Source organism: Chiloscyllium plagiosum, unplaced genomic scaffold (genome assembly GCF_037043375.1).
Source record: "Chiloscyllium plagiosum isolate Xiang-an unplaced genomic scaffold, Cpla_swu_hap1 HiC_scaffold_12, whole genome shotgun sequence".
Lineage (NCBI taxonomy): Eukaryota > Metazoa > Chordata > Chondrichthyes > Orectolobiformes > Hemiscylliidae > Chiloscyllium > Chiloscyllium plagiosum.
Window position 1 is genome coordinate 81,355,943 of NW_028270150.1, and position 23,916 is coordinate 81,379,858.

A 23,916-nucleotide genomic window follows, 5' to 3' on the forward strand; every position below is an offset into this window, starting at 1 on the left:
GAATGGGATCTATCCCAGGTTACTGCGAGAGAGGGGGGAAATAGCTGGAGCCTTAACAGATATCTTTGCAGCATCCTTTGATATGGGTATGGTCCGGGAAGACTGGAGAATTGCTAATGTTGCCCCCTTGTTTAAGGAAGATAGCAGGGATAATCCAGGTAAATATAGACCGGAGAACCTGACGTCAGTAGTAGGGAAGCTGCTGGAGAAGATACTGAGGGATAAGATCTATTCCCATTTGAAAGAAAATGGGCTTATCAGTGATAGGCAATGTGGTTTTGTGCAGGGAAGGTAATGTTTTACCAACTTAATAGAATTCTTTGAGGAACTGACAAAGTTAATTGATGAGAGAAGGTATCATTTCAGTAAGACATTTGATAAGGTTCCCCATGGTAGGCTGATGGAGAAAGTGAATTCGCATGGGGTCCAGGGTGTACTAGCTAGATGGATAGAGAACTGGCTGAGCAGCAGGAGACTGTAGTAGTGGAAAGGAGTTTCACAAAATGGAGAACTGTGACCAGTGGTGTTCCACAGAGATCAGTGTTGGGACCACTATTGTTTGTGATATACATAAATGATCTGGAGGAAGGTGTAGCTGGTCTAATTAGCAAGTTTGCAGATGATACCAAAATTGGTGGGGTAGCAGATAGTAAAGGGTACAGTCAGAGAATGTAGTAGAATATTGATAGATTGGAGAGTTGGGCAGAGAAATGGCAGATGGAGTTCAATCTGGGCAAATGCGAGGTGTGCACTTTGGAACATCCAATTCAAGAGCGAACTATACAGTAAATGAAAACATCCTGTGGAAAACTGATGTACAGAGAGACCTGGGTGACCAGGTCCATCGTACCCTGAAGGTGGCAACACAGATTGATAGAGTGGTCAAGGTAGAATATGACATGCTTTCCTTCATCAGACGAGGTATTGAGTACAAGAGTTGGCAGATCATGGTACAGTTGTACAAGAGTTTGGCTCGGCTACATTTGGAATACTGTGTACAGTTCTGGTCGCCGCATTACCAAAAGGATGTGGATGATTTGGTGAGGGTGCAGAGGAGGTTCACCAGGATATTGCCTGGTATGGAGGGCGTTAGCTACGAAAAAAGGTTGAGTAGATGAGAATTATTTTCATTAGAAAGATGGAGGTTGGGGGGGGTTGAACCTGATTGAGGTCTACAAAATTATGAGATATAGAGACAGGATTGAAAGCAGGAAGCCGCCCACCCTAAAAGAGTGGGGGACTCAATTACTAGGGGTCACTAGTTCAAGGTGAAAGGGGAAACGTTTAAGGAGATATGCATGGAAAGTTCTTTATACAAAGGGTGGTAGGTGCCTGAAATGTTGCCAGCAGAGGTGGTAAAGGCAGGCATAATAGCATCATTTAAGATGTATCTGAACAGATACATGAATGGGCAGGGAGCATAGGGATACAGATCCTTAGAAAGTAAATGACAGGTTTAGATAGAAGATCTGAATGGGCACAGGCTTGGAGGGCTGAAGAGCCTGTTCCTGTGTTCTTTGTTTCTCTGCCTTTTCCTGACTGCCAATCATTATCCTAATCTTATTCTTTAAATGGTGCCGTTAACTTTTTTATATATTTAAAAAGGTGCTCTTACAGGTAATATTAAAACCGTCAGTAAGTTTCCCTTTTTTAAAAAATTGTCTGTTGCAGGGTTTTAAAGCTTTCCTAATCCTAAGATTTACCATTAATCTTCGCCACATAGTAAATCACTTTTTCAATTTGATCCAAGCCTTAAATCTTTTATCAATCATGTTGGCTTACCCCTTCCTAGATTTCTTCGCCAAATCGGATATATCCTTGCTGTGTACCCATGAACTATTTTCTCAAAACATCTGCCATTTTTCTTCCACCATTTTGACGCTAAACTCAATTCCTAGTTCACTGCTGCGTGCTCTGCCTCATTCCTTTGTAATTCTCCTTACACAAGCTTACCACAACTGTTTCCAACCCAAGTTCTTCCCTTTTAAACAGGATGCTAAAGCCTACCATATTTTGGTCATTGCTTCCAAGGGAATCTTTAGCCCTGACATTATTTAACCTGTCACATTATACATTATTAAGTCCAATGTGGCCTGATCCCTGGTTGGATCCACAGCATGTTGTTTTAGGAACTTCTCCTAACATACATTATGAATTCTTTCTTGTGGCTACACCTGCCAATCCTAATCTATATGAAGTTTAAAGCCACCCATGAATAACACACTGTGTTTTTTACATATCTACATTGTCTCTTAATTATTCTCAGTCCTACCTCGTAGCTAATGCTGGAGGGAAAGACTACTGACAATCTCTACTTATTATTTCTTACCTCCATTGATATGGATTCTATATCTTCTGATTCAAGATAATGTTTTGATTCAGGACTCATTCCACCCCATACTAACAATGCCATCCACCCACTTCCCTGCTTGCCTGTACTTTTGAAAAGTCACATGCCCCTGAATATTTAGTTATCTGTGTAACCATGTCTCTCCAATGGCTAAAAAAAAATCCATTAACCCCTTTTTCGGCTATTAATTCATTTATTTTGTTTCAAATATGGAGACATGAATTTTAAAAATATTTTCACCATTCCGCACCCTATTTACTACTGCTTTCCTATGCTTATGCACTTGGTCCCTTCCTGTCCCACTTCTTATCCAAATAGCTGCCCTGTAATGTTGCTATATCCACATGCCTTGTAAGCCTACATTTCCCCTCTCCATTCCATCCATATCAACCTTTGACCACACATTTAACTTTTTTATTTACCCTATGTCAGTTTGCCTTTGGTTCAGATAGTAATCCCAAGATTATACCTTGAAGGTTCTGCCTTTATTTTAGATACTAAATATTCAAAATCTTTCAATGAAAACTCCTTCCTAGTCCAATCAGTGGTCGATGGCAATGGAATCTCCCCCCCGCCCCAGGTTCTTCTCTATCCCAGAGGTGTAATCCTTAATCCTGACATCAGGCAGGCGACAACCTTTGGGAATCTCGCCTGCGCTGCAGAGAATTATATGCATCTTGAAACACCCCCTACCCCCAACACATTCCTATTTCCTTTCCCCACTTGAATGGGTCTTTGCACCTAAGTTCTGTGGTCAGTTCAACAGTCCCCATTCTCATCTGCACAGTTTACAAAAACCTCAAAATTAAATGGACAATGTCTTGAGTTTAAAGTTGACGCACCTCAACCTTAAACTCAAGTTCTCATATCTGCCGCACCTGCGGTCACACCCATTGCCCCCAGTTATACACCACCCTTGGAGCAACAGAACTGCTGGGTTCACAGAACTATCAGGGAACTTATGGAAACATAATACATGAACTATATTATGTTCGATAAGGTTGCTAATGAAACTAAGAAGTTTTAACCTTATCAGCAGAGCCAGTTGCTAGGATAAATTCACTGTATGGGTTGAAGGACAGACAGTTGACTTCAGCTGTGTGTGCATCTACAGAATGGCTCGGTTTTGAAGTATTATTTGACCTTGTGTCCCAACTGGAAAATAAAGATTATAGAAGTTTAGTCAAAATTGAAAACAGTTAAACTTTTATTTTTGTAGGTTGCATTTCAAAAACCATAGAACTGCAGAATTCCTAGTGTGGAAGCAGGCCATTCAATCCATCAAGTCGACACCGATCCTCTGAACACCATCCCACCAAGATCCAGTTCTACCACTCCATCCCCATAACCCTGCATTTCCCCACAGCTAACCCACCTAGTCTGCACATCTGTGGACACAATTTAGCACAGCCAATTAACCTAACCAGCACATCTTTAGATTGTGGAGAAAGTGAGGACTGCAGATGCTGGAGATCAGAGTTGAAAAATGTGGTGCTGGAAAAGTACAGCTGGTCAGGCAGCATCCAAGGAGCAGGAGAATAAACGTCTCAAGCATAAATCCTTCATCAAGAACGAAGCCCAAGGGCTCTGACAGATAAATGGGAAGGGGGGGGGGGGTAGATAGCTGGGAATGTGATAGGTCAATGAAGGTAAGAGTGAATTTGAATTTGATAGGACGGAGAGGAGGGTGGAGTGGATCGGTGGGAAGGAAGATGGACAGGCAGGACAGTTCAAGAGGGTGGTGCCAAGTTTTGAGGAGGGGGGGGCACGCGGGATGAGGAAACTGGTGAAATCTACATTGATCCCAGGTGGTTGGAGGGTCCCAAGATGGAAGATGAGTCACTCTTCCTCCAGGCATCGGGTGGTTAGGGTTTGGCAGTGGAGGCAGCCCAGGACTTGCATGTCCTTGGCAGAATGGGAGTGGGAATTAAAGTCTTCAGCCACAGGGCAGTGGGTTATTTAGTGTGTCTCCCAAAGATATTCTCTGAAACATTCCGCAAGTTGGCGTCCTGTCTCCCCAATGTGGAGGCGACCACATCGGGAGCAACAGACACAGTAGATGACGTGTGTGGGACTGAGAGAGGAAACTGGAGCACTCTAGAGGAAACCCACGCAGACATGTGGTGAGTCACAGTCAGCAGAGGGTGGAATTGAACCCAAGTCCCTGGCCCTGTGACACAGCAATGCCAACCATTGATCCATCCTGCAATCCGTGCTAAAGGCATTTAATGTTCTGAAATATCAGCAAATTATAAACAGGACCACTTCTCATTATTCTCAAATTACACAACAAGCATATTCAATAAAGATTATTTCAGTTTTTACCGTAAATGAGCATCAACTATTTTCCAACTTTCATTGCTGCATAAAATGTAAAATTATAAAACAGTTTAACTTGTGGATATGAAGGTAGAAATAGGCAAACAAATTAAATTTAAATCTGCAAAATAACCCAATTCAACTGCCAACAAAAGATCAAACTACAACAGATTAGCACCAAGTTTGTGCAGCAATAAGCCTCAGATTCAATTAGATTTGAGGAGTTAGCCATTCAAGTTATTAAATGATACAATTGGTTTTTGTGACCTTGGTTGGGAAAAGAAATCAAGTCCCAGCAATTCCTGTTCCTGATACTATGTTCAGTATGAGTCATAAGATAATACGTCCATAAGAAGGGGAAGAGAAGTATAATGGCTTTTGTGATCAAGTCAGCTACAAATACTCACCTACTTGACTAAGATGAAAAGCAGCAGCTTAGGAGAAGTGCCAGTCGAATCTACACACTTCAGGAGAGGGTCACAGGCAGGGAACGAAAAGAAAAAACAAACCCAACCCAACTGACCTGAAAATCTAGCAAACTAGCTGATATCAATTTTGAATGTGCCTCATGTGGAGGTCCATGAAACATAACTATAATGAAAACCACAGTTATAAAGAATTATAAAGTGAATTTTAAAATTAGCCACTAGAAAACGTTCACTATTGCATGAGAACATGCAATTCATAGCACCTTAGCAAATCAGAATAATTCCCGCTGGAAGGTATTCATGTACTTGGGAAAATGCTGACCACAAAACAGCTCGAGAGCCTCATGCAGTGGTTATTTGTAACATGTCCCTGGTGGCCCCCTCTCCATCACCTGTAGCCCTCAGCAGAAGTGCCCTGTGTCCCTGGACTGTCATCCATAGCCTGCCAGCTCTGAGATGTTACCAGAGTCATGACATATATCAAAGAGAAAAGAAGATAGAATTGGGATTATAGGTGTGAAATGAAAAGTTGGTGAATACCTCTGATTGACTAACTTTCCTAATGCTTATATGGACGCAGTCTTGCGATTTCAGTTTTAAACGGGATGTTATCTTCAACTTACATCATGAGCTTCTGGTCATCAGCTACAGATCCAAACAAAGATTCATGCAGTAAATGCCAGGAAACATCTTCTACAACCGCAGTATGGCCTGTAAAGATGGTTTTAGCATCTACTATCTTCCCTTCTTTTGGACCTGCACTTATGTCCCAAAGACAGATAGTCTGTGGAAAAATGTTAAATGAGCTATAATATCAGTTTGCTGAAGAAAATTTCTTAATTATTAAAACATAAAACAACAATGTGATCACAAAAGGTTCAACCAAATATTTGCAATACAACACTGGATTTGAATCACACAGTAATTATACAATCATACAGCACAGAAACAGACCCTTCAATCCAACCAGACCATTCAGAACATAATTGCAAACTAAACTAAGCCCACCTGCCTGCTCCTGGCTCATATCCCTCCTAATCTTTCCTACTTATGCAAGTGTTTTTTTTTAAAAAACATTATAACTGTGCCTGGATCCACCACTTCCTCAAAGTTCATTCCACACATGAACCACACTTTACAAAATGTGTCCATGTCCTTTTTAAAATCTTTCTCCTCTTGCCTTATGCCCCTTCGTCTTGAAATCCCCCTTCCTCAGGAAAAGACACCTACCATTAGCCCTTTCTATACCCTCTATGATTTTATAAACCTCTACAAGGTCACCCCTCAACATCCTACACGTGAAAAAGTTTCCAGGTATTTCTTTATAACTCAAACCTTCCATACCCAACAATATGGAAAATCTCCTCTGGTAAATCTCCTCTGAACCCTCGCCAGCTTAATAGTATGCTTCCTATAACAGGGCGAGTCAAATTGGACACAGTACTCCAGAACAGGCCTCAATGTCCTGTATAACCTCAATACAACTTCTCAACTCCTATACTCAAAGGACTGGACAACGAAGGTAAGCATGCTAAACACTTTCTTAACCACTCTATGTGACGCAAACTTCAAAACATTATGTACTGAACCCCTAGGTCCCTCTGTTCTACAACACGAGCCAAGACTTTACCATTAACTGGACAGATCCTTCCTCTGTTTGTTTTACCAAAATGCATATATCTTGCATTTATCCAAGTTGAACTCCAACTGCCATTTTTCAGCCTACCCATCTGCTCAAGATCGCTCTGTAATCTTAGAAAGCCTTCTTCTCTGTCTACTACACCACCAATTTTGGTGCCATCCACAAACTTACTGACCATGCCTTTTATATTCTCATGCAAATTATTTATATAAATGACAAACAAAAGAGGACACAGAACCAACCCCCATGGAACACCACTGGCGACAGGCCTCCAGTCAAAAAGCAACCTTCCACCACTACTGAATTCTTATAATGTGGAGGCATTTTATAACCAGGTTTTTATTGAATTTATTAGTGTTTTCTTTATTCTTTCACAGGATGTAGGTACTTCTGGCAAGGTCTGCAAAAATTTCCCATTCCTGATAACCTTTGAACTAAGTGACTTGCTGGGTATTACTGAGGGTAGTCAAGACTGAGTCACACTGTTGTTGATATGGATCACATGTCGACCAGGTATGGGCTGCAGATTTTGCTCACCAAAAACAGGATATTCATAAATCAGATGGGTTTTTAATGACAACTAACAATGATTACATGGTTACTGTTACTGAGACTAATTCTAAAGTTGAACTTTAAATTCCACAAGCAGCCATAGTGGGATTTGAACCAGTCTATCTGGATTATTAGTCCAATAACATTTTCATTACGTCACCACTATTCCCGATAAACAAGGCACTGACAGTTTTGGTAACAAGCATGCTTCCTGGATGAAACATTCAAGTGTTGACAAATGCAGTGCCTCTAGCCAATCAATCAAAAAACGTTAAAGCAATGTGTGCACCTACATGATCATCTGAAGCACTGAGTAGATGTCCACTTAGGTTTGGGTTCCAGGAGAGACCATATCCTTCTTTTTGGTGGCCGCGCAGTCGAAGATCAGGATTACATTCACCACTGGGATCTGACTCAGAAAAAAGATCAGCTCCAGAGATCAGAACAAAGAAATCTATGCTGTGTTAAAATCAACGTTTTATTTCAGAATTGTACACTAGCAAAACTTATTGTTTTAACAAAAAAAAGTTATTATTTGAACCAGAGAAATTTAATTTTGGTTCACAATCCAACTTCAAACTAGTCAATACTAGTAGTAAGTCAAAAAAAGGCGACTGAATGTCATTGTTTTAGCCAAGGAAACCATATTAGTTAAACAGCAAAAGACACTATGTACAAAATATCCCCTCAGATTTGCAGAATGCCAGAAAAATCTCTAATTCTGAACTATGCAGGGTCATACTAAAAAAGGGTGACCAAAAGTTAATCAAAGACGGTGAGCTTTAAGGTTTATTTTTAAAAATCAAAAAAAAAAGTAGCAGAGATGGTTAGGGAAGGAATTCCACAGAATTGGGCCTAAGAAACGAAGGAATGCCTGCCAATGGTAAAGTAGATGAAAATGTTATGTGCAAGCTGCCAGAATCAAAAGGAGTACAAAGATTTCAGTCGGTTGTATGGATGTTGGAAGTAGCACTAAGCTATTGTGTTTGAACTGAATTGTTTCTCATTCTATGCAAAAAGCAGAGCAGGAACACAATCAACAGGTCAAAGTAAAATGCTCATACAAGATATCAGCCTCAGCTCACAGGTTGTAATTTTCAAAGTCAATGCCCACTCCAGAGGCTGAAACAAACCACCTCGGCCAACAGTTCAATACAAAAGGGAGTTTGTGCACTGCCAAATGTCCCATCTTTTGAACAAGGAGTTAAAGTTAGACCCCATGTTCTGTTTGAGGTGGACAGAAAAGATCCAGAGGTGAACTGGCCCAAAGCTGGCCCATTATTGCTGAAACAGATTACATGACCATTTCACTCTGCTTATCATGAATCTTTGCTCACATTCAGCAGCTGTAATTCAGAAGTATTTCACTGGCTGAAGCATCTTGGAATATCTTGCAGTTGTTAACAAAGGTGTTACAAAAATGTTAGGTTTTATTTTTAATTCTACGACATTCCAAAAAAATTCCCACCAGGCAAAAGTAACTTCTGGTTTGGAATGAAAACAAATATTGTTGTGTATCAGCTTTTCTTGTTTATCCATCTCTCGAGCCTCAACTTTATTGAGTGCACAGCCACACAACTCATCTGGAAAGAATTTTATTACCCTGAAGATTCTAGTTAGACTTTTGGCCCTTTGAATTCTTGCACCACAATGCGAAAAAAAAATTAATGGGCTGAGAAGGGCTTCAATAGGGTGAGCAGACTGCCCCACTCAAGACACCAGTAATATTGCCCAACAGGATCATTCACTTGATATTTGCAAAAAAAAAAATTCACCCTCTTTTCTTCCATTTGCATCCTGGGGGCTCTATTATAAAAAGGTGAAGTTTATAATATTCAAGGAGCTATCTCCACCTATAGGTTTAATGATTTGTTTACTGCTGTTGGAATGCAAGCAAGGATTCATGATAAGCAAAGAGCAAAATGGCCATATAATCAGTTTTAGTAATTATCAAGGGACAGCTTTAGCCAGTTCACCTCTGAGTAATGATATGGGATCTTTTCCATCCACCGGAGGCAGAACTTGGGGCCTAACTTTAATTTTTTGTCCAAAAGGGTGGGACATTTGGCAGCATAGGAACTCTTTTCATAGCATTCTAAAATATCAGCCTAGAATATTTCAATCTCTGGAGTGGGTTTGAATCCACAGCATTGACTCTAAAAATTACTAACCATGAGCGAAAGGCTGACACCTTGTAAAAGTGAGTTTTTTTGATCGGTTGGTTGGGTGCTTGCTCAACCTTCTGCATTGAACCTGGAGCTTCATTAAAGTGGTATCTTGTTCTAACTCATTAGGTTAGTGTTGCTCCCAACATTTACACTCATTATTGGACCTGCATTAATCTGGTGGTTTGATCGACAGAAGTGCAGTGAGTTTGTGAAATCATGGTTTTTCAAACAGGGTTTCTGTGACCTGCAATATTTAGTAGATCTTGGATTGATCAGTAGTCTACACACAGTTGTAGTGCCACTAAATACTCAGTGCTTTACATGAACAATGATTCTCTTTTGTTGACCTGCCTTGTGGTCACACTTCTAAATGAAAGCAACGCATCTTAATGCAAAATTATGGAATTGTACCCTTTTACAAAAACAACAGATTGCTTTCCAGCATAACCATTCTTATAAAGAATCCTTCATAGAATCATAGAGCACAGAAAAGGCCCTTTGACCCAACAAAGCCAGAATATTTCTGCAAAACCAGAAATATACTACCCACACTAGTCCCACTTTCCTGCATTAGCCCATATAGTATTGAATGACACGAAGTACTCATCTAAGTACTTTTTTGAAAGGTTGTGCGGTTTACCACCTCCCTATCCTCCCAAGCAGTGTATTCCAAACCCCAACTGGGTGAAACTGTGTTCCCTTGAACCCCATCTAAATCTCCTGCTTTTCGCCCTAAAATTATATCCCCTTGTTACTGACCCTTCAAATATGGAGAACAGCTGCTTTCTATTCAACGTCCATGCCTCCTCATAATCACATACACCTCTATCAGCACACTCAACCTTTTTTGCTTGAAATAAACCATGGCAAGCTTATCCAATCTGTCTTCAAAGCGGAGATGCTCCAAGCCAGGAAACACCCTGGTCAATCTCCTTTGCACTTCCTCCAGTGCAGTCACATCCTTCCTAGGAGGTTGGTGAACAGAATTGCACACAGTATTCCAGTTGTGACCTAACCAAATTTCTGTACAGCTCCAACGTGGTTTACCAGCATTTCGAAATTATGCCTCCATGACTGATTCAGTTAAATGTTCCTGAGACCTTCTGAACTACTCCATTAACCCATCCTGCCAACTCAAGGATTTATGAACAAACACCCCGAGATTCCTCGGAGCTTCCAAGTGTGTTGTAATTCATCAAGTACTCCCTTGTCTTATTCCTTCTTCCAAACTGCAAGGATTTTTTTCCTATTTAAAATCTAGAGAACATTTCAATATGAACAAAGTAATTATTTACCAATAGATGGCTACCCAAATAGTTCTCATTAAATTAAATTTTACACCCTGTCCAGCTTAGCGAAAACTGAAAATAGTTATTACCACTTAAATTAGATCTACTGAAACATTGACACAAAACATGGCTTACTCCAAATTAAAAGGAAGCCATTGTATAATCACATAATACTCATGTGAATTTAGTAATCGCCAATCCTAAATATCTGTGTCTGGGATATTCCAGTGAAAGTGCCTGAAATGATCTGTGAACAGGCAAAGGGGGGTGAAAACAGAGGACAGAGTATTATCTTCACTCTAAATCCCCAGTATCTACTTTTCATGACCTCATTCAACATGCAAACCCTATCTCCTCCAGCCACTTTCCTACTTTAATCTCACACGCCCCAAGACAACAAAAACATTTCACATTCTCAATCTCTTCCAGCTTTGCCTCAGCATCCATTCCCGATACACTCACTTTTTCATAAAACTTCCTATTCTGGAGATTCAATCTCACCAATTCAAGTTCTCCAAAATTTCAATTCCATTATTCCTCCTGGCAAATTACACCTTCATTCTGGTGACAGCACTGTGATGTGCTTCATTGAAAAGGTGGGAAATTATTCAGTTTAAAATGAATGATACCAGCAGTTAATCATTAGTTACGCAGTGTTTCATTAAAGGGCTTGGTCTCATGGGGTTGTACTGCTACAGGAGATGTATAATCATTCATTTCAGCAGCTGGCAACAACACAAGATCGGAAACCCAATTGCAGGAAACCATGAGACACTACAATGCATGGTCCAGCTTCTACATTTTGCCTAACAGGACATTCTTTGAACAAAAACAGTAGTGGCAGAGGAACTAAGTATTCAACTTCTTACCTGGCAGCTATATTTTAAAATATAAACAGACTTGAATAATCAATGCTGTTCCTGGTTTTGAAGTGCACTTGAAACGGTTACAGTGCAACTCATTGAAATCTGTCAAGAAGTGACCTTATGTGTCAGTGTCACAATTTCCTTGTTAACACACCTGTAAATGTCTTGGGATCAGTCTTCTACATTAAATATGCGACATAGATACAAGTTGGTGTCTTTTTTTTGTGGTGACCATTCATACAAATGTCACTGCAATGTGTGCACCAAACAATAGTGGCCCCACAATCAATCAATGCAGTATTCTTTACCTGGCTTAGATGGATGCTTGGTATAGTCGAAGACAAGCACATCAGAGGTGGGGGTTTTCGTAGCAATAATGCATGGATTCTGTGGCATGTAACGTGCTCGGTTCACTTCACCTTCATGATTGATTTTAATTTCAATTTCTATTTTTCCACTCACAGATCCAAATCCGCCAAATTCTGAAAAAGGATATGATATATTGAGACCACTTGTCTTAAAATTACAAGAGGACCAAGGAATTATAAACAGAAAAGTCTCCAGAAGTAAAAAGTCTATAGATTACAGTAATTCAATAAGCTAAGTATTCAATTCAGCTTCCTATTTCAGTTTAGCAAAAAGCATTAATCACTGCCCCAAAGCCTAACAGCCAGAAAGCATTCAAATCAGCCATCATAAAAGACCTGTTGGTCCAGCCTAAAAAGCATGGACAGGAAGAAATACTTGTAGGAAGGTACAAGTCATAAAACAAAGTTCGCAATTGTGCCAATTGTGGTTTGTTTTTACAGCTGAAAATGTGTTGCTGGAAAAGCGCAGGTCAGGCAGCATCCAAGGAGCAGGAGAATCGACGTTTTGGGCATGAGCCCTTCTTCAGGAATGAGGAAAGTGTGCCAAGCAGGCTAAGATAAAAGGTAGGGAGGAGGGACTTGGGGGAGGGGCGTTGGAAACGCGATAGGTGGAAGGAGGTCAAGGTGAGGTGAGAGGCCGGAGTGGGGGGTGGGGGCGGAGAGGTCAGGAAGAAGATTGCAGGTTAGGAAGGTGGTGCTGAGTTCAAGGGTTGGGACTGAGACAAGGTGGGGGGGGGGGGGGGGGGGGGGGGGGGAAGGGAAATGAGGAAACTGGAGAAGTCTGGAGTTCATCCCTTGTGGTTGGAGGGTTCCGAGGCGGAAGATGAGGCGCTCTTCCTCCAGCCGTCGTGCTGCTATGGTCGGGCGATGGAGGAGTCCAAGGACCTGCATGCCCTTGGTGGAGTGGGAGGGGGAGTTGAAGTATTGAGCCACGGGATAGTTGGGTCGGTTGGTCCGGGTGTCCCAGAGGTGTTCTTTGAAACGTTCCGCAAGCAGGCAGCCTGTCTCCCCAATATAGAGGAGGCCATATCGGGTGCAGCAGATGCAGTAAATGATGTGTGTGGAGGTGCAGGTGAATTTATGGCGGATATGGAAGGATCTCTTGGGGCCTTGGAGGGAAGTCAGGGGGGAGGTGTGGGCGCAATTTTTGTATTTCTTGCGGTTGCAGGGGAAAGTGCCAGGAGTGGAGGTTGGGTCGGTGGGGGGTGTGGACCTGACAAGGGAGTCACAGCACTAAGGCACAGCAGATTAGCAGACTTTTGGACCCAAGTTCAAATTCATAAAGGAGATGGAGGACTTTTGTGTATTGCTGTCAAGTGGTCGAGGGGCAATCTCACAGTAGGTATGGAACATTTCTCCTCTGTTTTATATGCACTGTCGCGATCAATAACGAATGAGTGCAGATAGAGTCACAGAATCAGAGTTGTACAGCATGGAAACAGACCCTTCAGTCCAACTTGTCTATTCTGACCAAGCATCCTAAATTAATCTAGTCCCATTTGCCAGCAATTGGCCCATTGCCCCCTCTAAATCCTTCCTATTCATGTACCCATCCCAATGTCTTTTAAATGCTCTAACTGTACAAGCCTTCACCACTTCCTCTGGCAGCTCATTCCACACACGCACCACTCATGCATGAAAAAGTTGCCCCTCAGGTCCCTTTTATATCTTTCCTCTCTCACCATAAAACTATACCCTCGTGTTTTGAGCTCATCTATTCTGGGGAAAAGATCTTAGCTCTTCACCATGCCCCTCATGATTTTGTAAGTCTCTATAGGACATGCCTCAGTCTCCAACACTCTGGGAAAATAGACCCAGACTATTCAGCCTCTCCCTATAGCTCAACCCTTCCAAACCCAGCAACACCGTTGCAAATCCTTTCTGAACCCTTTCAGGTTTAGTAACAGCTTTCCTATAACTGGGACACCAAAACTGCACAGTATTCCAAAAGTGGCCTGACCAATGCCCTGTATAGTTGCAACATGACATTCTAGCTCCTATACTCAATGCACTGACCAATAAAAGTCAACATACCAAAAGCCTTCTTCACTGCCCTGTCTACTTGTGACTCCACTTCCAACAAACTATGAATCTGCACCCAAGGTTTTTGTTTAGCAACGCTCCCCACATCCCTACCATAAGTCCTACTCTGATTTTCCTTACTAAAATGAAACACCTCACATTTATCTAAATTAAACTCCATCTGCCACTCCTCTGTCCACTGGCCCATCTGATCAAGGTGCACTGTATTCTGAGATAATCTTCTTCATTGTCCACTACACCAATTTTGGTGTCACCTGCAAACTTACCAACTATTCTCCTACATGCATATCCAACTCATTTGTAGAAATGGCAAAAAGCAGTGGATCCAGCATCTGTCCTTCTGACATAGCACTGGTCACAAGCCTCCAGTCCGAAAAATAACCATCCACCACCGCTCTCCATCGCCTATCTTCAAGCAACTTTGTAACCAAATGGCTAGCTCCCCCTGAAATCCATGTGATCTAACCTTGCTACCAGTCTACTATGCAGAGCTTTCCCAAATCTCTATATCATCTCTAAATCTCTATATCATCTCTATATCTCTATATCAAGCCTTCACCACTTCCTCTGGCAGCTCATTCCACACACACACACCACTCATGCGTGAACTCCATATAGTTGATGTCCACTGTTTAAACTTTTACTATATATGTTGTATATAAAATAATTATCCCTTCCTTCATTCTGTACCCCACCCTACCCACCTTTGCCAATTTAATTTAAACTAGCAGACGAGAAGTTATTTCACAGCCCAAAGATTCTGAGGCTGAGTTCCACAGCAAGGATCCCAGTCAACTGAAGGTACTACCCACCAACAATAGGTGAAGCGCGGGATGCAAAGACTGTTAGAACAAAGTGAAATAGCAAAACTTACACTTCAAAAACAGAAAAATTAATGGGACACTGGTCAGTTAAAAATGCAAAAGACACAGCAGCAACTCATTTAGGATTAATCAAAAAAAGCAAGCTTGATCAATACTTTTACTTACTTTTCCACTAAAACCACAAGTAACAACGTACAAAACCTATGTAGCTCAAATACAATGTTTATACAATGTTTATAGAATTCCAAAACATCACAACACGTACCTCCCTTCTCACTATCATAGTGAGAAGCATCAAACTGAGCATCATCATTGGGAATCTGAACACTTGCAATGACCAAATGATTCTGTTCATCAGATGTATGTGTCCCGAGCACCAAACGATGCACACTATAGTCTTTTCCTTCAGGCCTATATAGAAAACAAAGTTTTTTTTAAAAATAACATAATTAACCTGGAAAATCAAGCCGCACAAAACTAAAAATGTGATCCAAAATAATTATGTTCCTTTGAACAATAAAGTTATTCTTTTCTGCCATGAAAACTCTCAGTCCTTGCTCTAATCTTCATCTGATATCACAAGAATGCTGATATTCTCCCATTAACCAAAAGGACTAGTCGCATAACATATGTACGAGAATACAACACAATTAGTTCCTAAGTTACACTAGGAGGAACATTAGTCTACTTTACGGATAGTGGAAATCAGTAATATCATAGTCTCAGAGGTCTACAGCCCAGAAAAAAAGGCTCTCAGGCCCATCAAGTTTGTGGTAGACAAAAACCACTTAACTACTCTAATCCCATTTTCTAGCATTTGGCCCATAGCCTCGTATGCCTTGCATTGCACATGTACATCCAAACGCTTCTCAAATGCTATGAGGCATTCAGTCGCTACCATCCCTACAGGCACTGAGTTCCAGATTCCCATCACCCTCTGTTTGAATTCCTACCCCCCTGCCTCACATTCCTTCAAAATCTCTTGCCCCTTAGCTTAAATCTATACAGCTTGGTCATTGATTCCTTTTACCAAAGGGAAAAAGTTTCTTCCTGTCTACCCTATCTATGGCCCTCAATTATACACATCTCAATCATGTCCCCAACCGACACAGCCTCATCTGCTTTAAGATAAACAACCCAAGTCTGTCTAATCTCTCTTCATAATTCTCCAGCCCAGGCAATAGTCCTGGTAAATCTAATCTATACCTTCTCCAGAGTAATCATATTCCCTCATAACATGGATTTTCAAACTACACACAATATTCTAGGTGGGGCCTAACCAAATGTTTTATATAGTTCCACGACCACATTCCTGCTCTTAAACTGTTTTGGCTAATAAAGGCAAGTAATGTCACCAAATTACAAAGTAGTGAAATAAGGCACTCAATATTCTCGCTTTCATTTTCCAACTGGAAAAGTTGGTAACTGCAATAGGTTTTGTAGTTGCTTTGCAGTAATGAAGTTAATTCAAGGAATGTCATCTAAGATTTGATACATTGCCAGCTTAAAAACCTGTCAATAGTTCTGCGTGAATTAATTTGAATAGCAAGACACGCAGAGCACATTATAATATATACAAGTTTTTTAAAAAGCTGAAGATAAAACAAGCACATATGCTCAAATAGTTACATTTTAATTATATAACTTTCCTTCATTCCCACATACTGCACACCACTGGTAAATAAAATGCAAATTATGAAACTCATGCAATGCTGCAGCATATTATTTAACAGCGATGAGGCTCTCTTTTAGTGTTAGAATCAGAGCTGTACAGCACAAAAACAGACCCTTCGGTCCAACTTGTCCAGATATCCTAAATTAATCTAGTCCCATTTGCCAGCATTTGGCCGAAAGACATGACCCACACTCAGTAGTATCCTTACGAACAGATGAGAAAGGACACCACTTCAACTGGGACAACACATCTATCCGAGGACAAGCCAAATGGAGACATGCATGAGAATTCCTAGAAGCATGGCACTCCAACCAAGACTCTATCAACAAACACATCGACTTGGACCCCATTTACCACCGTCAGAAAAGGAACCAGAAATGACATCACCAACCCAAGAAAACCTAAACATATAAATAGAAAATGGGTCATAATACCAGTGCTTCACCAGAGGTTCACTGTTGGTGTTACCTAGTATGGTAACAAAACGTCTGAAAATGAACCTTCTAGCTCAGCGAGCAAACTTCCGTCCAGAATTATGAACCTGTATCTCAAGGTCTCTTTGTTTGGCGACACTCCCCAGGACCCCACAATTAAGTGTAGATATCTTGCTCTGATTGACCTTACCAAAGTGCAACATTTTTCTAAATTAAACTCCACCCGCCACTCCTCAGCCCATCTGATCGAGGCTTTGTGTACTTGGAGATAACAGTCTTAGTTATCCACTGTGCCGCCAATTTTGGTGCCCAGCTGCAAGCTTAGACAATAGACAATAGGTGCAGGAGTAGGCCATTCAGCCCTTCGAGCCTGCACCGCCATTCAATATGATCATGGCTGATCATTCCTAATCAGTATCCTCTTCCTGCCTTATCTCCATAATCCTTGATTCCACTATCTTTAAGAGCTCTATCCAACTCTTTCTTAAATGAATCCAGAGTCTGGGCCTCCACTGCCCTCTGCCTTACTAAGCATACCTCTTATATTAACATCTAAATCATTTATACAAATGACAACAAGCAGTGGAGTCAGCACCTATCCTTGTGACATATCGCAGGTCACAGGTCTCCAGTCTGAAAAGCAACCCTTCTCCTCCACCAGCGTCCATCTCCTACCTTCAAGCCAAATGGCTAGCTCTCCCTTGATCGAACCTTGCTCACCAGTTATGTCCTTTCATGGGATGAAAGGGCCACTAGCAATTTCAGCATTCGTTGCCAACCTCCATCCCCCCCAATTGTCCTAGTTTGCCTGGGCCATTTGAGAGAGCAGTTAAGAGGACTGAATGTCAATAGTCATTGCCTCTTTTACCAGTCTATCTGATAGACATGACAAGACATCAGTTGGTGCACTTTTTAAAATTAAGTGAGCAAAATGGACAGGAAACATCTCCAAAGATGGTCAGGTGAATTGGCCATGTTAAATTGCCTATAGTGTTAGGTGCATTAATCAGAGGGAAATGGGTTTGGGTGGTTTACTCTTCGGAGGGTCAGTGTTGGGTCAAAGGGCCGGTTTTCCACACTGTAGGGAATCTAATCTAATCTAGGAGCGTGCAGGACATTGTTTGTTTGGTTGGTAGGCTACAATTAGCAAAGGTAATGAAAGAAAGAGTCAGTATAATTCTTAAGAAGCTTAACTGTGTCGATGTGGAGGCAAATCTAGATTTTCCCTAGCTGGGGAAACCAAGAACACAGTCAGTCATAGTGTCAAAATAAGAAGACAGCCATTCTGACTGTGATGAGGACAGATATCATTGAACGGATTGTGAACTTTTGGAAATCTTTACCACATAAAAAGTTGCAGGTATTGTTGTTGATTATACTCAAGACACAGACATAGATTTTTAGATCCTATAAGGGTTGAGAGAGATGGGAATAGTACAGAAAGGTGAATTTGTGGAATACCAGTCATCATCTTATTTGAACAGCAGAGCAGGTTCATGAGGAACACATGGCCTACTTCCACTCTATTGTACTGCTCCTGCACAAAGGATGTAATTTAATTTGGTTTAGATTATGATTTGTATGTCCTGTTCCTTAGTCGCACTAACCCAAAAAGGAAACCAGAATTGTAATTTAAACATTTTAAAGTTACATTCAAATTTACTCCTCAAACAAGAAAGCCATTTTAAACACCTTATATAAAAAAAAGACAAACAAAATGTTGCAACAAAAACAAATTACCTGGTAACATCAGGAAGCCACTGTACAGTAAGACTTGGCCATTCTAACGCATGCGTCATAACTAGATCATAGAGAAATGGAGTATTCTTCTTCCATATTTTATATTCCTCATTGATCACACGCTCTTCCACTGCGTCGTCATAAACTGAAAGAACAGTTTGCCTATCAATTCTTGTTCACAGCCATAACTTTCACAAAAAATTGTTCAATTAAGTAAAAAAATCACATTCATACATATTTAAAAATCATATTATCAGAATCATTAATGGCTACCCATTACAACAAGACTAGAAACTGTTGCATTTGCCGAAAGATCAACACATTAGGCATTTTAACTAATTACATTTTCAAAGTTTTCTGCAAGTTTCTGTACAATATTTTGTAAATGTAACTCTATAAATGCAGTTGTTTTCATGGGAGTCTCTGGCACTGCAACGTATTCTCTCTACTTCCCAAAATTGTCTTTACTCATCACTTTTCAAAGTGACTAAATATTGCAGTGGTATTTAATCTACTCAGTAGATTACCTATTTTACAAATCAAAACAGAAAACAGAATATTTTACCAAGAATATTTTATTCTATGCTTGTGACAATTTGCACTTACGTCAGCTGCTGGCATGAGAAACAGTCAATAGGAGTACAATCAAACAAAAACTGAAATGGTTTACCCATTTTTGCTCATCCCTCAAAGCTCGATCAGATTTTTTTTAACTTTGAAACGCAATTATCTTAAAATATTGTCTAATCAGACTCAGTTTCCAAACATCACAAATCATTTAAAGCATTCATGATCATTTCGACAAAGTCTCAAATTTCTATGTTTTTGCTAAATTCCACTGCCTGAGAAATCTTTAAAAATTTTAAAGATCACATCACTACTTTCACATTTTATCACCAGCCTGGGTCCACTAAAATGCCTAATCCAGGCTATAAAACATCACTAAAGGGAGTGTTACATTTTCAAAGATGCCATTTTTTTGACGGGACATTAAACATGAAGTTTGTCTACCCTATCTGAGAGGCATAAGAGGTATCATGGCACTATAAGAAGAGGAAGGGCATGTTCCAATCAACCACACTGGAACAATACAATTTATTCTATTGCTGTTTACATGTCACACTCATGCCAGTATCCCTATCTCTGAGCCAGCAGGCCTGGTTTCAAGGCCAGCTCCTGTAGCTTGTGATGGGATTGCGGAACAGGTTGATTACAAAATATCTGCTGCTGTTAAAGAAAGATTACCGTTGGGTGCATTGGTTACTATGTTTCCTTCATTACAGGTGACAGATCCCAAAATCATTTATTTGGTTGTATACCACGCTGATTCCCAAGAACAAGCAGCGCTATAAAATATATTAATTCTATATCTTAAAAATGTGTTGCTGGAAAAGCGCAGGTCAGGCAGCATCAAAGGAACAGGAGAATCGACGTTTCGGGCATAAGCCCTTCTTCAGGAATGAGGAGGGTGTGCCAAGCAGACTAAGATAAAAGGTAGGGAGAAGGGACTTGGGGGAGGGGCATTGGGAATACGATAGATGAAGGGGTTAAGGTGAGGGTGATAGGCCGGAGAGGGGGTGGGGGGCGGAGAGGTCGGGAAGAAGATTGCAGGTCAAGAAGGCGGTGCTGAGTCTGAGGGTTTGGACTGAGAAAAGGTGGAGGGAGTGGAAATGAGAAAGCTGGAGAAATCTGCATTCATCCCTTGTGGTTGGAGGGTTCCTAGGTAGAAGATGAGGTGCTCTTCCTCCAGGCGTCGTGTTGCCATGGTCTGGCGATGGAGGCGGCCAAGGACCTGCATGTCCTTGGTGGAGTGGGAGGGGGAGTTGAAGTGTTGAGCCACGGGGCGGTTGGGTTGGTTGGTGCAGGTGTCCCAGAGGTGTTCTCTGAAACGTTCTGCAAGTAGGCGGCCTGTCTCCCCAATATAGAGGAGGCCATATCGGGTGCAGCTGATGCAGTAAATGATATGTGTGGAGGTGGAGGTGAATTTCTGACGGTCATGGAAGGATCCCTTGGGGCCTTGGAGGGAAGTGAGCGGGGAACCTCTCCGCCTCCGCCCCCACCCCCTCTCCGGTCTATCACCTTCACCTTAACCTCCTTCCACCTATCGTATTCCCAACGCTCCTCCCCCAAGTCCCTCCTCCCTACCTTTTATCTTAGCCTGCTTGGCACCCCCTCCTCATTCTTGAAGGGCTTATGCCTGAAACGTCAATTCTCCTGTTCCTTTGATGCTGCCTGACCTGCTGCGCTTTTCCAGCAACACACTTTTAAGCTCTGATCTCCAGCATCTGCAGTCCTCACTTTCTCCTTATTAATTTTATATGGCAAGTTTCTGATCGCATTTCAAACAAAAATTACTTATGTAAACATTTAATGCAAAAAAGCAAAATTCCACTCAGCAAATAAACCTAAGCACCTCCCACTGCAACAGATCAGCACATAGGACCACTCAAGTATCACGCACTGCAGTACCAGATCAGTTAACTGTACTTCAGAATAAAGCATTTTCTACAACATGAGTCCATAACTGCAAGAAGATTAACAGGCTTACAATGGAAGGGCAAGCAGTGGGAGAGAACAGCTATTAATTAAAATAAGTTCCATCCACCAGGTTCAGCCCACCTCCTGAAACAACACTGACAAGGCATCACCAATAGCTGACAAATGATAATGCTGGAAGCAAAAGTGGAAAGATTAATAATATTTGGCTTCCTTCAGGTTCAGGTGATGTCAGGAATATGTTTCTGTCCAGAAGTCTGTGTTGACTGGAACAGACTAAAAATAACACACCCAGAAATTATTTCCAGGGATAGTAAACATGCTTTGAAATTTAAATGATACCAAAGGGCAAGTTAAAAATCACACACCAGATTATAGTCCAATAGGTTTATTTGTAAGCACTAGCTTTCAGAGCGCCACTCCTTTATTAGGTGGTTTTGGAGCGGGGCTCCGAAAGCTAGTGCTTCCAAATAAATCTGTTGGACTATAACCTGGTGTTGTGAAATTTTTAAACTTTGTCCACCCCAAGTCAAACACCAGCACCACCAAGTCATGAAGTGCTTTAAAACAAACCTGGTGGGAAGAACAAGACAGAAAAACAAGTGGGGCTGACCCTTCCTATGATGGGCATTAACACTGCCCAATCAGAGCATATCAAATGGTGATATGATGTGGGAGCAATCAAGCACCTGGCAGCTGTTTTGTTACTTGGTTGTAGGGAATTTGTTAAACATTGATCACATTGAAGCTCCTAAAAGTCCTTCATGCTTTGTCACAAGGGAAAGACAGCCATGCCTCAGGCGATGCAAATGCTGTCAAAAAAGACAATTAGTGCTTTGCACCTTTATCTTGTGTGCAAGGAAGTTTGTTTTTCAATGTGGTCTCTCAATCCAGGGTTCTGGTTTGTGGATGATGAGACTATTTTCAAATCATGAACGCATTGGTTCTATTTAACTTCACAGTTAACAAAAAAATGTAGAGGTTCAATTGTAATCAACAATTTCAGGTTGAGAAGCACATAACTTTTAGTAATACTGGAAGAGGGGTCTGATCAGTTATACAAGCTATGAACTCCAGCTGGAGATGTTCAAACTACACTGCTGTATAAGAATTGTACAAGGATCCATTCAGACCTGCAAACTTAAATGTATTTGTGAAAAAAAATGACGTTCCACATTTACTATGTGGTATATAATGTGGAACATACACTATCAAAACAGGCCATTCAGCCCAACTGGTGTATATTCTGTTCCACACGACCCTCCTCGGTCAACAATATACTGTTCCTCTTGTGCCTATGCAGCTTCCCCTTCAATGCACCCGCAGCCTTCACTTCAACCACTGCATCTAGTGGCAAGTTCCACATTCGTGAAGCCCCCCCACTTCGGTTCCTCCTGCACTGCCAATCGCTCAGGCTGCTGTGACCCTGGGGCTCCCGGGGATGGGGGGGGGGGGGGGGTGTTTGGACGCCAAGTTCAGAGCAGCTAGTGGCCTGTGTGTGAGCACGACTCATCCGGACGGCCTTACCGGAGGACAAAGTACGGGGAGGGGGGAGCAATGCCTCACTGACCAATACGTGAAAAAGGAAAACCCGACTGCTCCCTAAAGCACTGCCTCGTCCCTGCGACTGGGAGGCACGGGCAGGGAGATGGGGGGGACATATTAGGAGACAGTGGGAGAGCGGGCAGAGCCGCTGGCCCGTCCCCGGTGCGACCACCCCACACCAACGGTAATGTATCTCCGTCTCACTGGAGGAGGAGATCCACTTAGGGGTTTGGGGAAAGGAAAACCCAAATCTCATTTACATTTCTCCCTCCTCAACACTCACCCTCTTTATCCGCCATTCTCACCATACGGAACACGGGTTGCGGCCGCCGCTGCTGACGGTTTAATTTAAATTATTCAAAACCGATCCGAACAATTGATCCCGCGCGCTCTCTTCTCCAACCGCCCCCGCGCAAGTAACGCGATACGCCTGCGCCGCTTCCCCACCCAGCCCTGCGCATGCGCAAGTTCCCCGCCGCCCGTCCGCGCACGCGCTATTAGGTTCTCTGTTTCGACAATGCTAATGTGTTGCTTTCAACTTGTCTCTCGTTAGCGTCCGTAGACACCACTTTCCGACTGCTGGGTTCCCTGCTACCCTCCTTTGACCGGGAGTTCACCAAATGCTTTCTGTCTGAGACATAAGTACCTGCTTGTTTCACACTCAGACTTTTACCGGGATGGCCAGTCCAAGTGCAGCAAAACTTGGATAAAGTCAAGGTTTGGCCAGACTAGTGACAATTCTTGCCATGTAAATGCCACGCAATGAATATATTCAACAAGAGACAATCTAACCATCGTTCTTTGGCATTTAGTGACTTTACCATCACTGAATCCGCATCATCAACATCCTAAGGATAGCCATTGACCTGTAACTGAACTGGGAGAAAGTGAGCACTGTAGATGTTGGAGATCACTGAACTGGATCAGCTGTATGAATACATTAGATTTCCACCCCCGCCCCATACCCACAGGGATTACATTCCAAGATCTACCGCAGAAGCCTGAAACCATGAATAGGAGCGGACCCATTCATTTAAATGACAAATTTACCTTCCCGGCAGCCCATTGGTTCTGGAATGTTCCTGTAATATGTTTGGGCTGCGGTAAACTGCAGATACACAGTCAACCTGTACCATCGCTGTAAGATCAGGCCAGAGTTTAGGAGCCCTCCAGTGGG

General features: G+C 41.9%; 1 protein-coding gene across 1 annotated transcript in view; it reads right to left on the reverse strand.

Annotated features, from left to right (window-relative positions):
• LOC122554992 (histone-binding protein RBBP7) overlaps positions 1 to 23,160 on the reverse strand; it is a 37,354-nt gene extending 14,194 nt beyond the window's left edge. Inside the window, exons 1-7 of the mRNA XM_043700502.2 lie at positions 23,023 to 23,160; positions 18,699 to 18,843; positions 15,115 to 15,260; positions 11,923 to 12,096; positions 7,585 to 7,700; positions 5,721 to 5,881; positions 3,379 to 3,505 (exon numbers count right to left, since the gene is read on the reverse strand). Of these exons, the coding sequence (XP_043556437.1) occupies positions 3,379 to 3,505; positions 5,721 to 5,881; positions 7,585 to 7,700; positions 11,923 to 12,096; positions 15,115 to 15,260; positions 18,699 to 18,843; positions 23,023 to 23,047 (894 nt within the window). The 5' untranslated portion in view covers positions 23,048 to 23,160. The remainder of the gene's footprint in view (positions 1 to 3,378; positions 3,506 to 5,720; positions 5,882 to 7,584; positions 7,701 to 11,922; positions 12,097 to 15,114; positions 15,261 to 18,698; positions 18,844 to 23,022) is intronic.
• Positions 23,161 to 23,916: the final 756 nt, after the last annotated feature.